Genomic DNA, 18,655 nt, shown 5'->3' on the forward strand with positions numbered 1-18,655 from the left:
CACTTCAAATGGAGTTGTCATTTCATAAAATAGCATTTTCTCCAATATCTACCCGACCTCAAACTTTGACATATCTTACAAAAATTGTATTGTTAATACTGACAAACCTCTGACAATAATGGTGCTAATGAATAGGTAATGTCATCTATCGACACTTTCAGGTGACCGAAAATGCTGACGCTGCTCTTTCAACCGCTGCCGCAGCTGATGAACTCGCTTCAGAGAATCTGATTCTCAGTAACTACCCTCCTGATATTCACAATATGAATGCTACCCTCAGAGTAAGAACCCTCCATATAATACAAGACTAACCCATGACTCTGTGTTGAGTGTTTAACCGCTTGCTTCACATTTCTCTTGTGAATATTCTGTATTCAACCTTTAATAAGGATACATATTTAAGCGTTGCATCATAGTTTTTCAGCAGCTATCGCTGTATAAGTCAAGTATATTGTCCTATTTACACAGGTTACAGTGGGAGAGTCAGTAGCTGAGTTATTCACCATTAATGCTACCGATAGAAATGGAGATAACATCACATTTACCAAGGAGTCTGGTCCAGAAAGTCTCAGCGTGTCATCAGCTGGTGTGATTTCTTGGACTAGCATCGAGTATTCACCCAATGGTTCTATAGTGATCACTGTATCCGATGGTTTAACCAATTCCACCTTCACACCACAAGTAGCTCTTTGCTACTGCTTGAATGGAGGTAAATATGTGAGCTCTGAATGAGAGCACATTAGGGTGAGCTTATCAGTGCTGATAGAAATCACTACAACTGCAAAGCTCTTAACTTTTAATATTTGTAGTTATTCTTCTAAGTACGACTACAAGTAGCTGGTGCTTTGTATATAAAACGGGCTCTGTGCATCTGTAGGTTTCACTATGTATACTTTGTGCACTATAGTTGGACATGTGTTGACAGGTGAATGCCAGCCTACTGACAGTTCTTCTAGTTGGTACACTGAAATGTGCCGATGCGCCATCGGATGGACAGGGGATTTTTGTGAAACAGACTTTGATGGATGCGCGGGTCAGCCCTGCTTCACTACTTGTTCCGATGTAGCAGCCAATCAGGTGTGTGAATCATTAGTATACGCTCTGTTCACTAGGTAATATAAACATATGGAGTGACATCATCACTGTGTCTATAGTTTAATAAAGCTCTCCTTTAGGTTATGACACCTGTTGACACCTGTTGCAGGTGGAGAGTCAAGGATCAGAGTTTGTATGTGACCCCTGTCCTGTCGGTCTTGAAGGAGATGGAATATCATGCTTTGACATTAATGAGTGTATTGAAGATCCTTGTGATCAGATATGTGAGAACACGGCTTCCTCTTTTGTGTAAGTCGTCTAATAACAGTGTGTCTGTTACAGTTTTAATGTTGTAAGCGAGGAGTTATCTTCTCTCTCTTTTACCGTCAAATAGAGTAGTTGTATCTTCCTCACAGTGAGTCCATAGCTTGACATATCTCACCAGGTGCTCGTGCAGAGAAGGATATGCCGTGGCAGCAGACAGACGCAGCTGCACCGATGTTGATGAATGCCTTCTAGGCCTGGACACTTGTGATAGCTTGGCTAGCTGCACTAACACAGATGGAGGATGGAACTGTACTTGCAATGAAGGTAGAATTAAGAAAACTTTGCATAATAGGACAGGTAGAAAAAGAGAGAGTTATGTGACAGAACATTCCAAATTAAAAACAATATGCACATCTGTTAAATTTTGATAAAAAATATCTTACTACTTAAATATTTTGACACTCAAATTTTGCTACAATGTTTTCACAACGAACAGTTTAACCTTTTTTATACAAAAACCGACTCTATTGGGGTAAGCGACCAATGGTAGTGCTCAGCCTACCATTTCAGTCACTGCCCGCGTGAATTCATTCTTTGATTGACTTTTCAAAAATAATTTTTATTTAGAACTCTGTTATGTAACAACTAATCATCCGCTTGAGTAACTACGAAATAATCTGTACAACTATTTTGAGGCGATTTTTGCTGAGCATTTGCATGTGCAAGCTGCACATAGGGCTAAAGGTTTTTCATCTTTACACGAAAATTATTCAAAATGGCCTCATGAAAAGATATTGATCTGTTAAAAATTTGTTTAGACGCTCGACTAGACTATCGACTGGTTCAGCAGCGAAGAAGATTTCAGGTCAAAAAGCATTGAAGAAGATATTGAACAACCAGAAGCTGAAATGAATTAAAATGAAAGCAACAATCAGATCGCAACTGGTAGCAGAGGCTAAAAAGCAACTGATAATAAATTTTTTTTTTTAAGTTTTTATTTAGGTATCTACATGTATTATAAACATTGCTTGTTTATGTCACTTTAAGTATATATTTGCAACGTCTGATAAATTATTATAATAAAAGTTATAAATTTGCAGAATTGTAGCACTTGATAAGGCTATGGCTGTTATCTAAACTTTACTTGTGATAAAGATAAGATCATAACTTATAACATAAAAAACAGTTTTTGCTGTGAACTGTAGCAAACAGTTGGCATCAGTGCAATAGGCTCTTATACAACACTGTTAAGTCTATATATATAAATTCCAAAATTTGTTGTCTGTCATTCGGTCTGTCCAGCTATAGCCGGTTAGTATCTCGCAATGAAAAATCCATGTCATAGAAGATTTAATCTCAGAACCTCCCGTTCACCAGGCGATAACCTAACCTATTGAGATATGCGAGGTTCAATGGATTCATTGGTTGACATGAGTTACTCAACTTAGCATTTCGCATTGTGCCAGGCTAATGGCAAGTGGCAGGCAACTACATTACCTGCCACTGTTTATCAGCAATTTTTCATACCCGTGCGCCGCTAGGCATTTGACTATATTTATAAAACAAAATATGCATTCAAATTTAAATTATTTAAAAAATATTCATAGCTTCAACAAATTATGATCAGGATATAAGATCTTCATATGTTAACTGTCGTAAGGAGAGGATATCGGCTTGTAGAAAAATGTCTTGGCTTTCCAATGCATATTTATTTAGAGATCTAGGAAAGTTTTGGAGGCAACTAATGGCAGCGTTCATGCAGCCATGTTCGAGGTCAAAATTGCTCTACTAATTGTCTCAGTATGCTGTGCACTTCAGAGCCGGATGCGCTCCTTAACAAAATAGTTTATTCATCTACTAACTGATGTATTTCTGTACGAATAATCAAACCATTAAGCTATAACCTACAATAATATTTGTATGATTCTGTTAGCATACAATGGGCATACTCAGTTATTTCAGAGCCAGTCTTCACTGAAGTACTAATAGATAGGACCAGTCAAACTTATTCACTCCATAGATGGGAATTAGTCTAATCAGTGAGCTGGCTAGGCTGTTTTCCTTTGTGAGGCTCCTATTGTTAATCAAAGTGTTATATCTATGCGTCCTAGCCTGTGTTTCAACTTCCTAGCTTTTTCCTCAAGACTGGTGCTCTTGAAGTACAACCTAACCCAAAGTGCAAATTATTTTGTAGGCTATATGGGAACAGGATCGGAAGGGCTATGCAGCAACATAGATGAATGCACAGAAGGAATATTTCTATGTGCAAACAACTCCTACTGCGTAGATACTGATGGCTCATATTTCTGTAACTGCGTCTTTGGTTATGAGATGAACGGGGATCTGTGTGAGAATATAGATGAGTGCGTTTTAGGAAATGACTGTGATCAGGTATGTGAGACATGAGTCGGTCTAATTGAGCGATCAAACCATAGTTATTTCACAATTGAAGGAGTTGCGTGCTCTTTGACAGCACTTCCAGGAAGTTATTTGGATAATAGTTAATCATGTAGTTTTTACTGGAGATCTATCTTAACTAATCAATTATTCATGTGAAAATTTTGTATTTTCGTGACATTGTTTGAATGCTTAGAATGCAAATGGTGTTATCTGAATATTTAGTATATGCAGGGTATTATCTGAATATTTAGTATATGAAGAACATTATCTGAATATTTAGTATATGAAGGGTATTATCTGAATATTTAGTATATGAAGGGTATTATCTGAATATTTAGTATATGAAGGGTATTACCTGAATATTTAGTATATGAAGGGTATTATCTGCATATTTAGTATATGAAGGGTATTATCTGAATATTCAGTATATGAAGGGTATTATCTGTATATTTAGTATATGAAGGGTATTATATGTATATTATCTGTATATTTAGTATATGAAAGGTATTACCTGAATATTTAGTAAATGAAGGTTATTATCTGAATATTTAGTATATGAAGGGTATTATCTGTATATTTAGTATATGAAGGGTATTATCTGTATATTTAGTAAATGAAGGTTATTATCTGAATATTTAGTATATGAAGATTATTATCTGAATATTCAGTATATGAAGGTTATTATCTGAATATTTAGTATATGAAGGGTATTATCTGCATATTTAGTATATGAAGGTTATTATCTAAATATTTAGTAAATGAAGGTTATTATCTGAATATTTAGTATATGAAGGTTATTATCTGTATATTTAGTATATGAAGAGTATTATCTGAATATTTAGTATATGAAGAACATTATCTAAATATTTAGTATATGAAGGGTATTATCTGAATATTTAGTATATGAAGAGTATTATCTTTTTAACACTTCTTGTAAGACCAAACTGATCGCTTACAAAGCATTTGTAAGGCCAATTCGTGAATACGCCTGTCTAATGCGGTCACCATATAGTAAGTCTCTAATAAATATGCTAGAAACTATATGGAGGTGTGCCATTAGTTGGGTTTTTAAACTAGGGCTGTCAGAAAGTGTCATTAACTGTATGAAAGAAAATGATATAGATACACTTGAGGCTTGGCCACAAGAATTAGATAACAAATTTATTGAAAAGGTTGAATCTGACCTGAGTATGACCTTGACATAAATGATTATCCGAAAAGATACTGCCGCTACTCATTTTTGTTGCCCGGGTAATAGAAAAGTCTTTGGACAGAAAATTGATTTGTATTTAACATATAACAAAATTTGCCATTCTAACTTTCAAACTGCATACCATGAGAAAAGTGTTTTGCGTAGTTCAAATAAATTAAGAGAGAAAATAAAAATAACTGTAAAGGTTTTCAAACTTTGTCAAACAACTGTAACTTTCAAACTTTATATCATGAGGAAATGATTTTGTGCAGAACAGGCTTTTTTTGAGGTATTAGACAATGTGTAACTTTGGAGAATATGTGTATTTAACACATTAATAGAAAAAATTATGACAAAATATGGTAGTATTTTGTAGTTGAAATTTTATTAGAACAATGTCTGCCAAAAATGGTTGAGTGAAAAATTATTAATATTAATAATAAAGATTGGAAACTAACCAAGTAAGAATAACAGTGATGGAAAATGAATAATGTTTAAACTTCAAACACGAGACTCAAATTATGTTTAAAAAATGCAAGTTGGAATAATGACGATAAGAATAATAACGATCATGAAACAAACTTAAAAAACTAACATTATAAACTTCAAAAGTTAGAAGAAGTTTATAAATGTAATAAGAGAATGTAAATCTATATATATATATATATATATATCAAGTATCTAGCTATATATATAGCTAGATACTTGATACGTTATATATATATATATATATATATATCAAGTATCAGTTATTCCTCGCTCTCTTGTATTTACATAAATTTACATATTTTAAGATATATATATATATATATATATATCTTAAAATATGTAAATTTATGTAAATACAAGAGAGCGAGGAATAACTGATACTTGTAATCTCATACTAAAATAAACGTTACATAACAAACTGAAAAATAATCATACAAAACACGATGTTTTAATTTGAACTAAAAGAAATAATGTAAACAGAATTTTTAAATAAACAAAATCTTTGTTCATATTTAATGATTGTGGAACGTAATGTACCAAATCAGAATCCAAAAATCATAATCTAGCTGGGAAAACGTCTTCTGAGCATCTGGAATGAGTTAGTAGCGAACTAAATGTAAATGTAAAATAAATAGCAAGTATGTATGTATACTACGAAATGTCGATGCAATGTATATATTTTGTAATTTATGGCAAATTTGTGGCAAATTTATAAGTTTGATAATAAGCCATCAAATACTACAACTATATATTCAATAGCGGGTGACATAAACAAACCACAATTATAATAAATGCAGCAACAAAAATTGACATTTCAAAACAAATATTAAAATTTTTAAAACTAAAATATTAGCATCGATCTGATTGTTGCTTCTGTTTGAAACTATGTCATACTCTTCTGGCTGTTCAATACCTTCTACAGTGTCTTCTGACCTCAACCCATCTTTTGCACAGTTGAGCTAGTCGATATTAGCATCCAAACAATTTCTATCAGAGCAAAACTTTTACGTGATACCATTTTGAATAGACACTTCTAGTGCTAATAAATAGCATGACTTATCATTTGCATGAATAGCGCTAATAAAGAGAAGCGCGTGTAATCAAAATAGCCTCAAAATATATAATAGCACATTTTTCATCGTAAATACAAAAACCTTTCCCTACATATATCGTAGTATCAAGACTATGGTGGTTTATGCTGGGTTCGTAGCTTGCGAGTGTCTAAAGTTGGAATTGAATCACTGATTTGGAGATGACTCGTTGATGTTGTATTGAATCAACACTGCAACCGTGCAATCTACAATCGAACAACATATTTACGACAAGTTCTTCCACTGCGATACAAAATAGAACGATTTTATAAAAGATGAAAAGGTATCGACAAAAACGTTTTGCCGTCTTTAAAAACACTCACAGAGCTAATTCAAGCAGTACAACAAAACTGATCAACGGAATAAATGTCAAAATTTTCTGATCAGAAAAAATTGTCTATCAATCATCAGCTGTGCGTTGCTCATTGCAATTCAAAAACCATAATGCTAAGCTTGGATGGAGGGTAATTACTGGAAGTAAAAGCGTGTTGAGACACAGGGCCAGCCATCGAAGACAGTTCGATCTCACTGCCAAACCACCAGCACAGTTGGCTGAACACACCACACGCCCGAAACAACATTTGTGGTGCCCTAGAACACAACACTTGTGGTGCCCTAGAACACAACACTTGTGATGCCCTAGAACACAACACTTGTGGTGCCCTAAAACACAACACTTGTGGTACCCTAGAACATAACACTTGTGGTGCCCTAGAACATAACACTTGCGGTGCCCTAGAACACAACACTTGTGGTGCCCTACAACACAACACTTGTGGTACCCTAGAACATAACACTTGTGGTGCCCCAGAACATAACACTTATGGTGCCCTAGAACACAACACTTGTAATGCCCTAGAACACAACACTTGTAGTGCCCTAGAACACAACACTTGTGGTGCCCTAGAACATAACACTTGTGGTGCCCTAGAAAATAACACTTGTGGTGCCCTACAACACAACACTTGTAATGCCCTAGAACACAACACTTGTAGTGCCCTAGAACACAACACTTGTGGTGCCCTAGAACACAACACTTGTAGTGCCCTAGAACATAACACTTATGGTGCCCTAGAACACAACACTTGTGATGCCCTAGAACACAACACTTGTGGTGCCCTAAAACACAACACTTGTGGTGCCCTAGAAAATAACACTTGTGGTGCCCTACAACACAACACTTGTAATGCCCTAGAACACAACACTTGTAGTGCCCTAGAACACAACACTTGTGGTGCCCTAAAACACAACACTTGTGGTGCCCTAGAACACAACACTTGTAGTGCCCTAGAACACAACACTTGTGATGCCCTAGAACACAACACTTGTGGTGCCCTAAAACACAACACTTGTGGTGCCCTAGAACACAACACTTGTGGTGCCCTAGACCCGAACACATTAATGTTTTATTTAAGGACAATAAAATTGGTGAGTAATAGACAGAAAAAGCTACATGTACATGAGTTCTCTTACAAAGACCATGGTTAAAAAGGAACTACTATTAGCCTGATACAGTTACTAAATATTTCTATGGTGTTGCAATCAAAGTTTCTAACGAAAAAACCTAGACTTGTGTGGCTACGGGTTATGCCTTTTTTATATAACATTCATTATATTATTTGTATATACTGGTTTTCTTCTATTGCTATGATTAATTTACTAGCATTATTTTTCCTTCTAGTAGGTTATTGTTAGCTCGCTTGAATAGCTAGACGTTACATGATAACAGCGTCGGAGAAGTTAAGGGTTGGGCAGGAGTGGGAAAGAAATACATTATGTGCAATTGCATTCTGATTTAACTGTGTCAACTTGGAGTTGGAAACAGACTTCGATTTGGAACAGAAACAATGAACGAATTTGTATGTAATGTAATAGATATATAATATGTATATATACATATCTGTATATGTATATAAATCTTAGAGGTAGTGTGTCTGTGTTCAGTTTGTCCAGTTATAGGTATTAAAATAGTAGAATGAAGAATCTGTGTTGCACAATATTTGATATTGGGACTTCTTATTTACCAGGCAAATGCCTTACCAATTTAGCTATCCGAAATTAATAGAATCATTGGGCGATATATGTCACTAGGTGGATAAAAATACGCTACCGCTCTTCGTGAAAGCGCAATGACACGGAGAGCAGTGGTGTAATTTTATGCCGTGCTCAACAGTGAGAGCAAGTTGTTAGCTCTCATTAGTAAGCTTACTCAAATTAGCCATTGGCAATGTGCCAGGCTAACTGCGGCACGACTACATTACCTCTCATTGTTTATAAGCTGATTTTTAATACCATGCAACGCCGGGCATTCGGCTAGTGCATGTATATATATATACCGTAAGTCCTTATGTTCAAGCCGCGTGGCTTGTACTCAAAAACAGATGATTCACAAAAGAAAAAATAATCCTCCAACAAGCCGCATATGCCCACAGATCGCGGCTAATGACTGAGGTTTTGTCATCCTTGACCCCTTCGAGAGCGAGAGTGTTGAGACGGGTTTCGCTATACCCCGTCCTCTTGAATAAGAAAACAGGCTACATCGGTACAGAAAAGACTTTTCCATTACTTACAAGTTCGAATTAAAATTCCTAAACCCTTGCATCAAGAACTTACTTGCCATGTCTCAGCTAGATTTTTATTGTGCTGTTAGAGAGCTTCACGTTTATGAAAATATGCCAGTCAAGAATGAAAAGCTGTTAATAACCTATGACTGTGGTGAGTTAAACATGAGATCTTCTTTTAGTCTAAAGTATTCCTTAAACATGACCTTGAAAATAAACGAGTAGGTCACCAAAACCCCTTACATAAAAGTGTATCATGACTGCGATTCTATGGTTATAGCGCGGAACTGAGCAGAGACCGCATTTATCGAGAAACTACCCTGAGCCCCGCATAAGCTTTAAAACTTGACTTTAGCCGCGGCCTATGACCTTGAACCAGAAGCCGCGCCCAACGACAAGCCGCGCGACTTGAGCATAAGCACTTACGGTATATATACAGTGAAACTCGGATAACTCAAACTTCAAGGGACCGAGCAAAAGTGTTCGAATTATCAGAGCGTTCAAGTTATCAGAGCACTGTCACAAGTCCATGTATTTACTTATTTATTAGTAGATACATGTACATATACAAACTATAATATAAATCAAAAGCACAAATGGCTTGTTTCAAATTAAATGCTTCTAATGTAAAGTTTAAAACATTTTTATCAAAAATTATAGAGATTTTTCTATCACTTGAGATTGGTTTGTTGTTTGAGGTGATGTTATTGCCAGGACGTTTTTTAGATTGACATTGGCAAAACTTGATCGTTGCTGAAATGCTCAAAAGAAAAGACATCTTTTTCTTTTGAGCGTTTTACCCGCGATCAATTTTGCCGATTTTTCTTGAAGTTTATGCAAAGATTACCTTACTTTACCTGGGATTCGTTAAGAGCAACACTCCGAGGCAGTTCAATTAAAAGTTTTACGAGGTTTTACAGTACATTGTATATCACTCACGCTTTTTGAATGGATACTTATTGAATGTACACACGTATTCTGTGTTTAGGTCAAACGATGAATAGTTTTTTTTTTTAGCTAAGACAACGTATACGTTTAATTACAACAATTTTTAAGACGTTTTAAACATTCAACATTCCGACGTTGATTCAACACGGAATCAACGTCGGAAAACTATTCATCACGGGCTAGTCGGGTCACGCACTCAAGGATTTTCGCCACACAAATACAAAACAAAAACAACATGCTGTTTTTGTTTTGTATGTGCGTGGCGAAAATCCTTGCGCGCGTGACCCGGCTAGCCTGTGCTATTCATCGTATAGCAGTATAAATCAAATTTCACCAAACCTTTAGAAAAGTCGTTGACAAAAATATTTTGCCGATGGAAGTAATAACGACGCTTATGAATTACGAAAAGTTGAGGTTTACCTCTAAGGCTTGGAATAAAGTGATTTTCTAAAGCGATAGCAACCGTTTCGGTAGCTGTTGGGCAAAAAACAGTTCGAATTAACAGTGTTAAGTTCGAGTTATATAGAGCCATTTATCATTGCTTGGGAGCGGACCAAGCAAATCCATTCGAGTTAACCATGTGTTCGCTATATCCGAGGGCGAGTTATCCATGTTTCACTGTATATATACATATACAGTGCACCCTCAGGATACAATTTTGCTCCATTCCAGGGTTGGCATCGTATGGGGAAAATATTGTATGTAGTGGTATGGAAACCATAGTAATTATATAATGCAAACATCCTGGTACAAATCGTCCAAATTTTATATAAATGCCTTACATATTAAAAAAATTAGTAACAAAATAGTATGTTAACCTTGGTAACTATAATTACCTACTAACAGTCCCTTTATTATATTAGGGAATTTATTGGTTATGATCTGCATTAAAGTGTAACGCTACAATGTACTAAGAGCAGTACTACGTACCGTAGAAAGTTGTTATCTTCAAGATAGATGTATGTATAACAAAAACTTTGCATTCACTTCAAATAAGTTTAGTTTACTATGTACTTGAAGCACACTTGAAGCTAAGTTTTAGAATGTGTTTTTAACTATTTTACTGAATTTCAACTTTTTATCACAAAAATCTTATCAGTTTCAGTCTTCGCTTTTACTATAACTTTTAGCAGACCTGTTCAAAACATTTTCCATCCTAGTTCGGCCAAAAAAATCTGAACAATGCGATTTTCGTCAAAAGAATTTTTGTTGGCAAGTTAATGGAAGTTGTCTGCCCACCGACCCTTCTTTATGAAGGAATCACAGCTCCAACTTTTTTTATTGATTTTGCAGGGAAAATATTACCGCTTTACCAATGAGAATTGCTGAACTGAGAGAAATTGGTCATGTCTCTTTAAGGTGTAGTGAAAATATTTTTGGCAAACAGCATTTCGATGTCTTTGTTATCTTGACATACTGTATGTAACAATCATACCAACTGCCAAATTTGAACTTGGGCGAAAGTTTTGTAGAATTTGTATGGTGAAATCAGATTTGTATGGTGAAGTGAAAAAATCATCATGTTCTACTTTGTAAAATAAAAAAAATTGTATATCAGGGTAATTGTATACCGAGGGTGCACTGTATTTAGTATGTGGAGTGTATTATCTGAATATTCAGTATGTGGAGTGTATTATCTGAATATTTAGTATATGGAGTTTTTGTCTCACACAAGTTTCTTATTTAAAATTATAGGAGTGTGTAGATGGTATAGGAACCTATACTTGTATATGTGATGACAACTTCTCTCTTAACCAAGATGACCTCATTTCTTGTGTTCCTGACACAGTTTGCTCACCAGCTGACATCATGGAATGTGATGGTGGAAATAACAGGTCAACCTGTGCCAAGGTAAGTAGTTTTGTAATCACGGTAGGTAGATGCTGCGCTTGAGCTATTTCCCATTTTCTCATGTTTGTCATCAACAGCTCTACCGTTATAAGAGATCCAGCATACAACTAAAGACATGATTGGTGGACAAGTTTCTTTCACTTTCCTACAGGACTTGGCTGGGGAACCTCTCTGCTACTGTCCTAGTGGTTTCACTTTAGACAACAATAGAATGTGTCAAGATGTGGACGAGTGTGTCACGGGAGATAATGCCTGTAGTACTGCTACTAGCACCTGTGAGAACCTTCCAGATGGTCAAGGGTGAGAGTTTATTTTAATGTTGTTTTTGTTGTGCCTTTTATTGTTTATAACCAAAGCTATCTTTGTGCGTAGGTATGTTGGCTGATATGCTTGCAGAATAACTTACAGTTTTAATTCACACTGGTGTTTATTTGCTCTCATTTGTGTTGAAAGCATTGGCTACAAAGAGGCAGTCTATGGATGTCTCAATAATATGTCAGTTTCCATCGAAAAGATTGTATCACTTTCACCCCTGTAATTAGTTACATCTGTAACAGGTACATCTGTGATTGTAATGATGGCTTCCTGACATCAGCAGACGGTGTAACCTGTGAAGATGTCAATGAATGTCTCATGAATAATGGTGGTTGCGATGATGAGTGTACCAACACAATCGGCTCCCGTTCTTGCGGCTGTTCCTCTGGGTTCAAACTAGCTGCTGATGGTGAGTATTTGACAGTTTATTCTAATACTAACTCATGTAGGAATTCTATGGAAGAGATGAGAGACAACAGATAATGTTAGATGTTAGACTTCCGCTGCTTGATCAACTAGATGGTATGCATAACTTTTAGGTTCTTCCTGTGAGAATGTAAATGAGTGTCTCTCCCAACTTACCAATATCTGTGATCTACTCTACGGTATTTGTACGGACAAGACAAAGAACAGCTCTTACCCTCTCGGCTACATTTGCTCATGTCATGAAGGATATGAACTGAGCGAGGATGAAGTCACGTGTATTGACAGCAATGAGTGTCTGTAAGTACCCTGTTTCTAGCTATTATTAACTTGTATATTACGATGTTGTCTTACATGAAATGGTTTTACTATAGCGCAAAGAGTTCACACATCTCTGTTTCCTTGAAGACTATTTGCACTATATACAACTTGTCTCAAGTACGTAACGTTGTTATGTATTAATTTATAGGAAGGAAGATCGTGGAGGATGTAGCCAGGGCTGTAGCAATACCATTGGTAGTTACTCGTGTTACTGCGGTATCGGGTATTCTCTTAACACAACTACACTCACCACGTGTGACAATATTGATGAATGTACATCTTCCAGTCTCCATCTCTGTGAGTCTGATGACTTATGTTCAGATACAGAAGGAGGATTTGCATGCAACTGTTCCTCTGGGTTCATACTGAAGGTAGGTGTATGTCCGTATGTTGGCTATATGTCCATATGTTGGTTATATGTCCATAGTGTATGTTGGTTATGTGTCCATGTTGGGTATATGTTCATATGTTGGTTATATGTCCATAATGTTAGTCATGTGTCCATATGTTGCACAACAAGATTTGTCTCTTTCTAATTATAGAAATGTAAAGACATTTCCACACTCTTGTCTGTTTACAATACATGCACATGATGTATGCGAGTTAGTTAGTGGGATATCTGTTTTGAACTATGCGTATTAAATAAGGCTATTTTAGTAGTAGTTGTGGTGGATAGAGACTGAGTTGGGATTTGAATTAGAGTGCTCGGATTTTATTCTATTTATTCATATACATAGACCGTAACAACTTTAATTGAACGCCAGCTTCTATTTGAATGTCACATCTATTTGACCGCCAATATGAGAGAAAAATTGAAAAATAGAACTCTACCTTCTATTTGAACGACACCTCCATTTGACCGCCACTTTGACATTCTTTGACCTCTATGAACACAATGTCAAGTAATCAGTAGAAAAGTGTCGACCAAACCGTATTAATAATGAATCATTTGCATCAATAACAATCAATTCTCTAGTTGCCCAACTCCAAAGCTTTTCATTTTTTTTTCGTTAAAACTTTAAAAGCAGCGCCATAGAAATAATTAATAACTGTCTCAGGCTAATAGTAGTTCCTCATTTAATGAGGTCTTGATACTTCAAAGTACATGAATATAAAAACAGTTTATATTTATGATTTTAGATAAATGACTAGTTTTAGGCCAAAGGTTAAATTTAGCTATTGTGCAGTTTAGCATTTGTACTAAATGCAACTCGTAAAGGTTTTGCTCTGACAAAAAATTGTTTGAACACTAATATGGACTAGTTCAGCAGTGCAGAAGCAGAGGTCAGAAAACATTGTAAAAGATAGACAGCTAGAAGATGTTCGTTCCATCGAAAGCAACAATCAGAATGTAGCTATCCGAACAAATGATGCAAATATTTTTGTTTTAAAAACAATATTTTTTTGTTTTGTAATATAATATAACTATGGTTCTTTTATGTCACTTGTTCATGAATATATATTTGAAGCATTTGATAGATTATCATTATATCATTTATAAATTTGCAGATTTATAGCATAATATTTGATAGCATCATCGCGTTAATCTGATCTTACAATTGATCAACGCTCGTAACTCCGATTCTATTGCACCTGAACAGCTAATTTTGGCTGCAAACTGTAGCAAAGATATTAATGAGTGCAATGAGCTTTTATGCAGCATTGGTAAATCTAGCTATAATATAAAAATATGTCTTCAAATTTAAAATGAAACAAAACTGTAAATAATTGCAAAGAAGGGCACAGGCTATAATATCATCGCTGGTTAATTGCAAGCAATAGATATAAACTGGCAAAATATAGGCGACATTCGCTACGCCCATAATAGGGCTAAATTTATCTAACCAAAACTATGACGAGACATATGAAAAATACGAGGCCAGTCTCTATTTGAACGCCACTGTTGAAGATGGATTGAAAAGTAAAGTTAAATTCAAGTTAAATTCAATTAAAGTTTTTGCAGTATATATATATGTACTGTAGATAAATATCTCTTTCTTTGAGAAAAGATTAAAAAACAGTTTGGAAAAACTATTGGGAACAGCTAAGATCTTGAGGCGAGTGCTTCAACTACAAGATTTCTGGTGGGAGACCCGAGTTAGAGCAGAAATTACCTTTTGAAAAAAAGAGCATTTTTCAATTTCTTCTCCAAGAAATTGGAGAAGAAATTCTCCAATTTCTTGGAGAATTTCTTCTCCAAGAAATATATATATATATATATTTCTTGGAGTAAATAAATTTCAATAAATATATATATATATTTCTTGAAATATATATATATATATATTTATTTTCTCTTCTATATATATATATATTTCTTTTCTCTTCTATATATATATATATATATTTCTTTTCTCTTCTATATATATATATATATTTCTTTTCTCTTCTATATATATATAGGTATATATATAGGTATATATATACAGGTATATATATATAGGTATATATATATATGTAATATTTATATAGGTATATATATATGTAATATATATATATGTAATATATATAGGTAATATATATGTAGTATATATATGTATATAAAACACTATATATTATTATTTTCTCACCATCTCATAGAATGGTGCTCAACCAGAAGCTCATAGAGCAGTCCCACTTTTCGCTAATCTTTAGGAAGACGGCTACTCATGTGAGTCAATAGACAAATGCAACAGTGGCCACAACTGTACGGAGAGCTGCTCAGTAGTGGGTGGAGTGGACACCTGCCAATGTCCAAAGGGCTATGAACTAGATCCAGATCAATTCTCTTGCACTGACATAAATGAATGTACTGATGGTACTCATGTTTGCAGAATTGAGAACAATGTAAGTCATGTTCACAATGAGCATTTTTGGAAGACATTTCTTTCAGTAAGTCATTTTATTTGTCAATGATTACAATTGGTATATATCATACTTCAACATCACACCCAATCTTGCTCAGAAAACTAAAATGTTGAGATCTCAGTCTAACATATCTATCTGTACATTGTTCTAGGTTGAGTGTAAGAATTATGAAGGGGGATATAATTGCAGTTGCATCTCTAACATGTACATTCAAGTAGAGTCTGCCAAATGTATTGGTGAGTTTATCAGGTTATCATCATAATAACATTTAGCTGTCTCCTCATATACTTCCAGCCTGTCGGAGTTGCACCTCCCTACTGCTGTTCCTTTCCGGTGCCTCCAGTATTTGTTAAATCCATCATTTCTAGTGTTTTTCTAGCTATCATCTCTACTTTTCAAGCTTGAAGTTTTCTGTTATTTTTATACAGATGTTGACGAGTGTGCTGCGGGTAATACGGAGTGCCCTCCCAATAGCTACTGCGTGAACAAAGAAAATGGCTACAACTGCAGTTGTTTACCAGGCTATGAGTCTGATAATGATAGCAGCTGTGTAGATGTGAATGAGTGTTCTTCAGGAGACTCGAATATCTGTAACAGTACTCTAGCTGTGTGCAAGAACATCAATGGCAGTTATGAGTACGTTTACTCTTTCTAATTGAACAACTTCAACTCATTCTGGCTAAGGAAGCGGTTTAGTTAGCTAATATATTTACTGAACTCTTCTGTTAATATAGGTGTAAATGTATAGATGGGTATGAGGGAAATGGAATAGACTGTAAGGATAGAAATGAATGCAATGACGGAGACAATGACTGTGACAACAGAAGTGACAGGGGTTTCTGTACTAACGAGATTGGTAACTACACTTGTGGCTGTTTTCCTGGATACGTTCTAACCGGCTCAAACAGATGCGATGATATTGATGAATGTCTCCATCCAGGTAGGGCAACTCTGAACATTTCCATGTTTGCAAGACATTTCCTTACCTGCCTCATTTTCATCATTCAACCCTTTGTATTCACTGGTTCTTTACTCTCACTTACTGGCCATTTTCTTTGTTTCCACACCTTGTTGCATATCATCCTACACTTTCAATAGAGTATTGAGTTGAGCAGTTTTTAGATGTTGTTTAGACTCTATAAGTTCGTGATGACTTAACATAGAGTCATAGTAAAAGGCTATGCCTTGCCAGTCTTAAAAGGTTTCATCTTATGCTTTTCTCCGATACAATTGACCAATGTTTAGTTGATGGCTTTGTATATCACTTGCCAAAACTACCATTGCTTGTCCTGAATTTTAGTAATTTTTACTGCTAAAGTAAACAATGTCAATCTAACCCATCTAACCAGTGAATTATTCCAAGTGTTTTAATAATTTGCTCGTAATACAAGTCATTTACAACATCTGAAAGCTTGTAAACTAAACCATCCTCTTTGTCCAATGTAGTTGTATTAAAATTCTAAATGTTAATTTACCAGAGATTAATGCATGTTAGTTAATTGAAGCGCAATCGTTTGACAAGCCATTCAGTGTGAGTACTAGCTAACAACTGGGAAGGCATTCAATTGTCTTCAAGGCGGTTCACACGAACTCAAGCATTTTATCTTGTGGATACTTACAGAAGTATACAACATCCCCTGCTCACATCTGTGCGTCAATACTCCTGGGTCCTTCAGGTGTGACTGCAGAGAAGGTTTTCTGTTGGATGTCAATGGTACCGTCTGTATACCGCAAGTTGAATGTAACAACTCGGCTCTCTGTGGCATCCATGATTGTTGGAGGAAAAATGGAGTGGATATTTGCTCATGTGAACCAGGTTATTGGATCAACCCTGCTGACAATGTCACATGTATAGACAACTCTAGTACAACTACATTGGCTCCAACAACAACATCTACAGTTGCACCTACAACAACGTCTACAGTTGCACCAACAACAACATCTACAGTTGCACCAACAACAACATCTACAGTTGCACCAACAACAACATCTACAGTTGCATCAACAACAACATCTACAGTTGCACCAACAACAACATCTACAGTTGCACCAACAACAACATCTACAGTTGCACCAACAACAACATCTACAGTTGCACCAACAACAACATCTACAGTTGCACCAACAACACCGTCTACAGTTGCACCAACAACAACGTCTACAGTTGCACTAACAACAATATCTACAGTTGCACCTACAACAACATCTACAGTTGCAACAACAACATCTACCATTTCACCTACAACTTCAACTACAGTGCCACCAACAACATCCTCTGCGAGTGACATTTTTACATCGACTCTTGCACCGACCGGTAAGCAGTAAAAGATACCCCAATGCATATCTAGTAAAATTGTCTATAAGGCAACTCATGGTAATCATGCCCTCATTTACAACAACCCTTATCCAAAGTAGATTGCACCCCAAAGCTGCTGGTGTAAGCTTGTTTCAACTTTCTAGATCAGTATTTTGGGTAATCCGGTAGTTTTATGGGGAATCCGGTGGTTTTATGAAAAACTCTTTTTATACCTGTTCAGAATGCAGTCTGTTTCTCTTGATTAGCAAAACCCATTTTGACTTTCACAGCTTGCCAAGTCCATGTTTCTAAGCAAAATAATTTTGTTTATGAATTATTTGACTTGAACAATTTCTCATTCTATAGCGGGCTGAACTATGTTTAGACAAGAGCTACATAGCATCTAGATTAAAATGGTGTAAACAGTATCTACAACTCTCCACCATTATTGACAGCATGCAGTCAATGCTCAATGTTTGTTTGCTGTAGGAGGACTGTTCAACCGATCATGTGGCCTTGAGTGTGAGGAGAATTCTACTTGCAACAGTATTCAAGTATGTCAATGTGAGGAAGGCTTTGTGAGAATACTTGATGGTACTTGCCCAGGTGAGCAATGCTA

General features: G+C 35.7%; 1 protein-coding gene across 1 annotated transcript in view; it reads left to right on the top strand.

Moving 5' to 3' along the window:
* The window catches only part of LOC137404993 (uncharacterized), a 66,321-nt gene that overhangs the window by 42,852 nt on the left and 4,814 nt on the right, over positions 1-18,655 (top strand). Inside the window, exons 17-33 of the mRNA XM_068091218.1 lie at positions 162-281; positions 469-709; positions 926-1,077; positions 1,205-1,344; positions 1,481-1,626; positions 3,497-3,693; positions 11,679-11,834; positions 11,986-12,134; positions 12,392-12,558; positions 12,689-12,872; positions 13,042-13,264; positions 15,528-15,719; positions 15,892-15,976; positions 16,169-16,376; positions 16,475-16,680; positions 17,362-18,054; positions 18,526-18,642. Coding sequence (XP_067947319.1) covers positions 162-281; positions 469-709; positions 926-1,077; positions 1,205-1,344; positions 1,481-1,626; positions 3,497-3,693; positions 11,679-11,834; positions 11,986-12,134; positions 12,392-12,558; positions 12,689-12,872; positions 13,042-13,264; positions 15,528-15,719; positions 15,892-15,976; positions 16,169-16,376; positions 16,475-16,680; positions 17,362-18,054; positions 18,526-18,642 — 3,376 coding nt within the window. The remainder of the gene's footprint in view (positions 1-161; positions 282-468; positions 710-925; positions 1,078-1,204; positions 1,345-1,480; positions 1,627-3,496; positions 3,694-11,678; positions 11,835-11,985; positions 12,135-12,391; positions 12,559-12,688; positions 12,873-13,041; positions 13,265-15,527; positions 15,720-15,891; positions 15,977-16,168; positions 16,377-16,474; positions 16,681-17,361; positions 18,055-18,525; positions 18,643-18,655) is intronic.

The sequence above is a fragment of the Watersipora subatra genome, chromosome 9 (genome assembly GCF_963576615.1).
Source record: "Watersipora subatra chromosome 9, tzWatSuba1.1, whole genome shotgun sequence".
Classification (NCBI taxonomy): Eukaryota; Metazoa; Bryozoa; class Gymnolaemata; order Cheilostomatida; family Watersiporidae; genus Watersipora; species Watersipora subatra.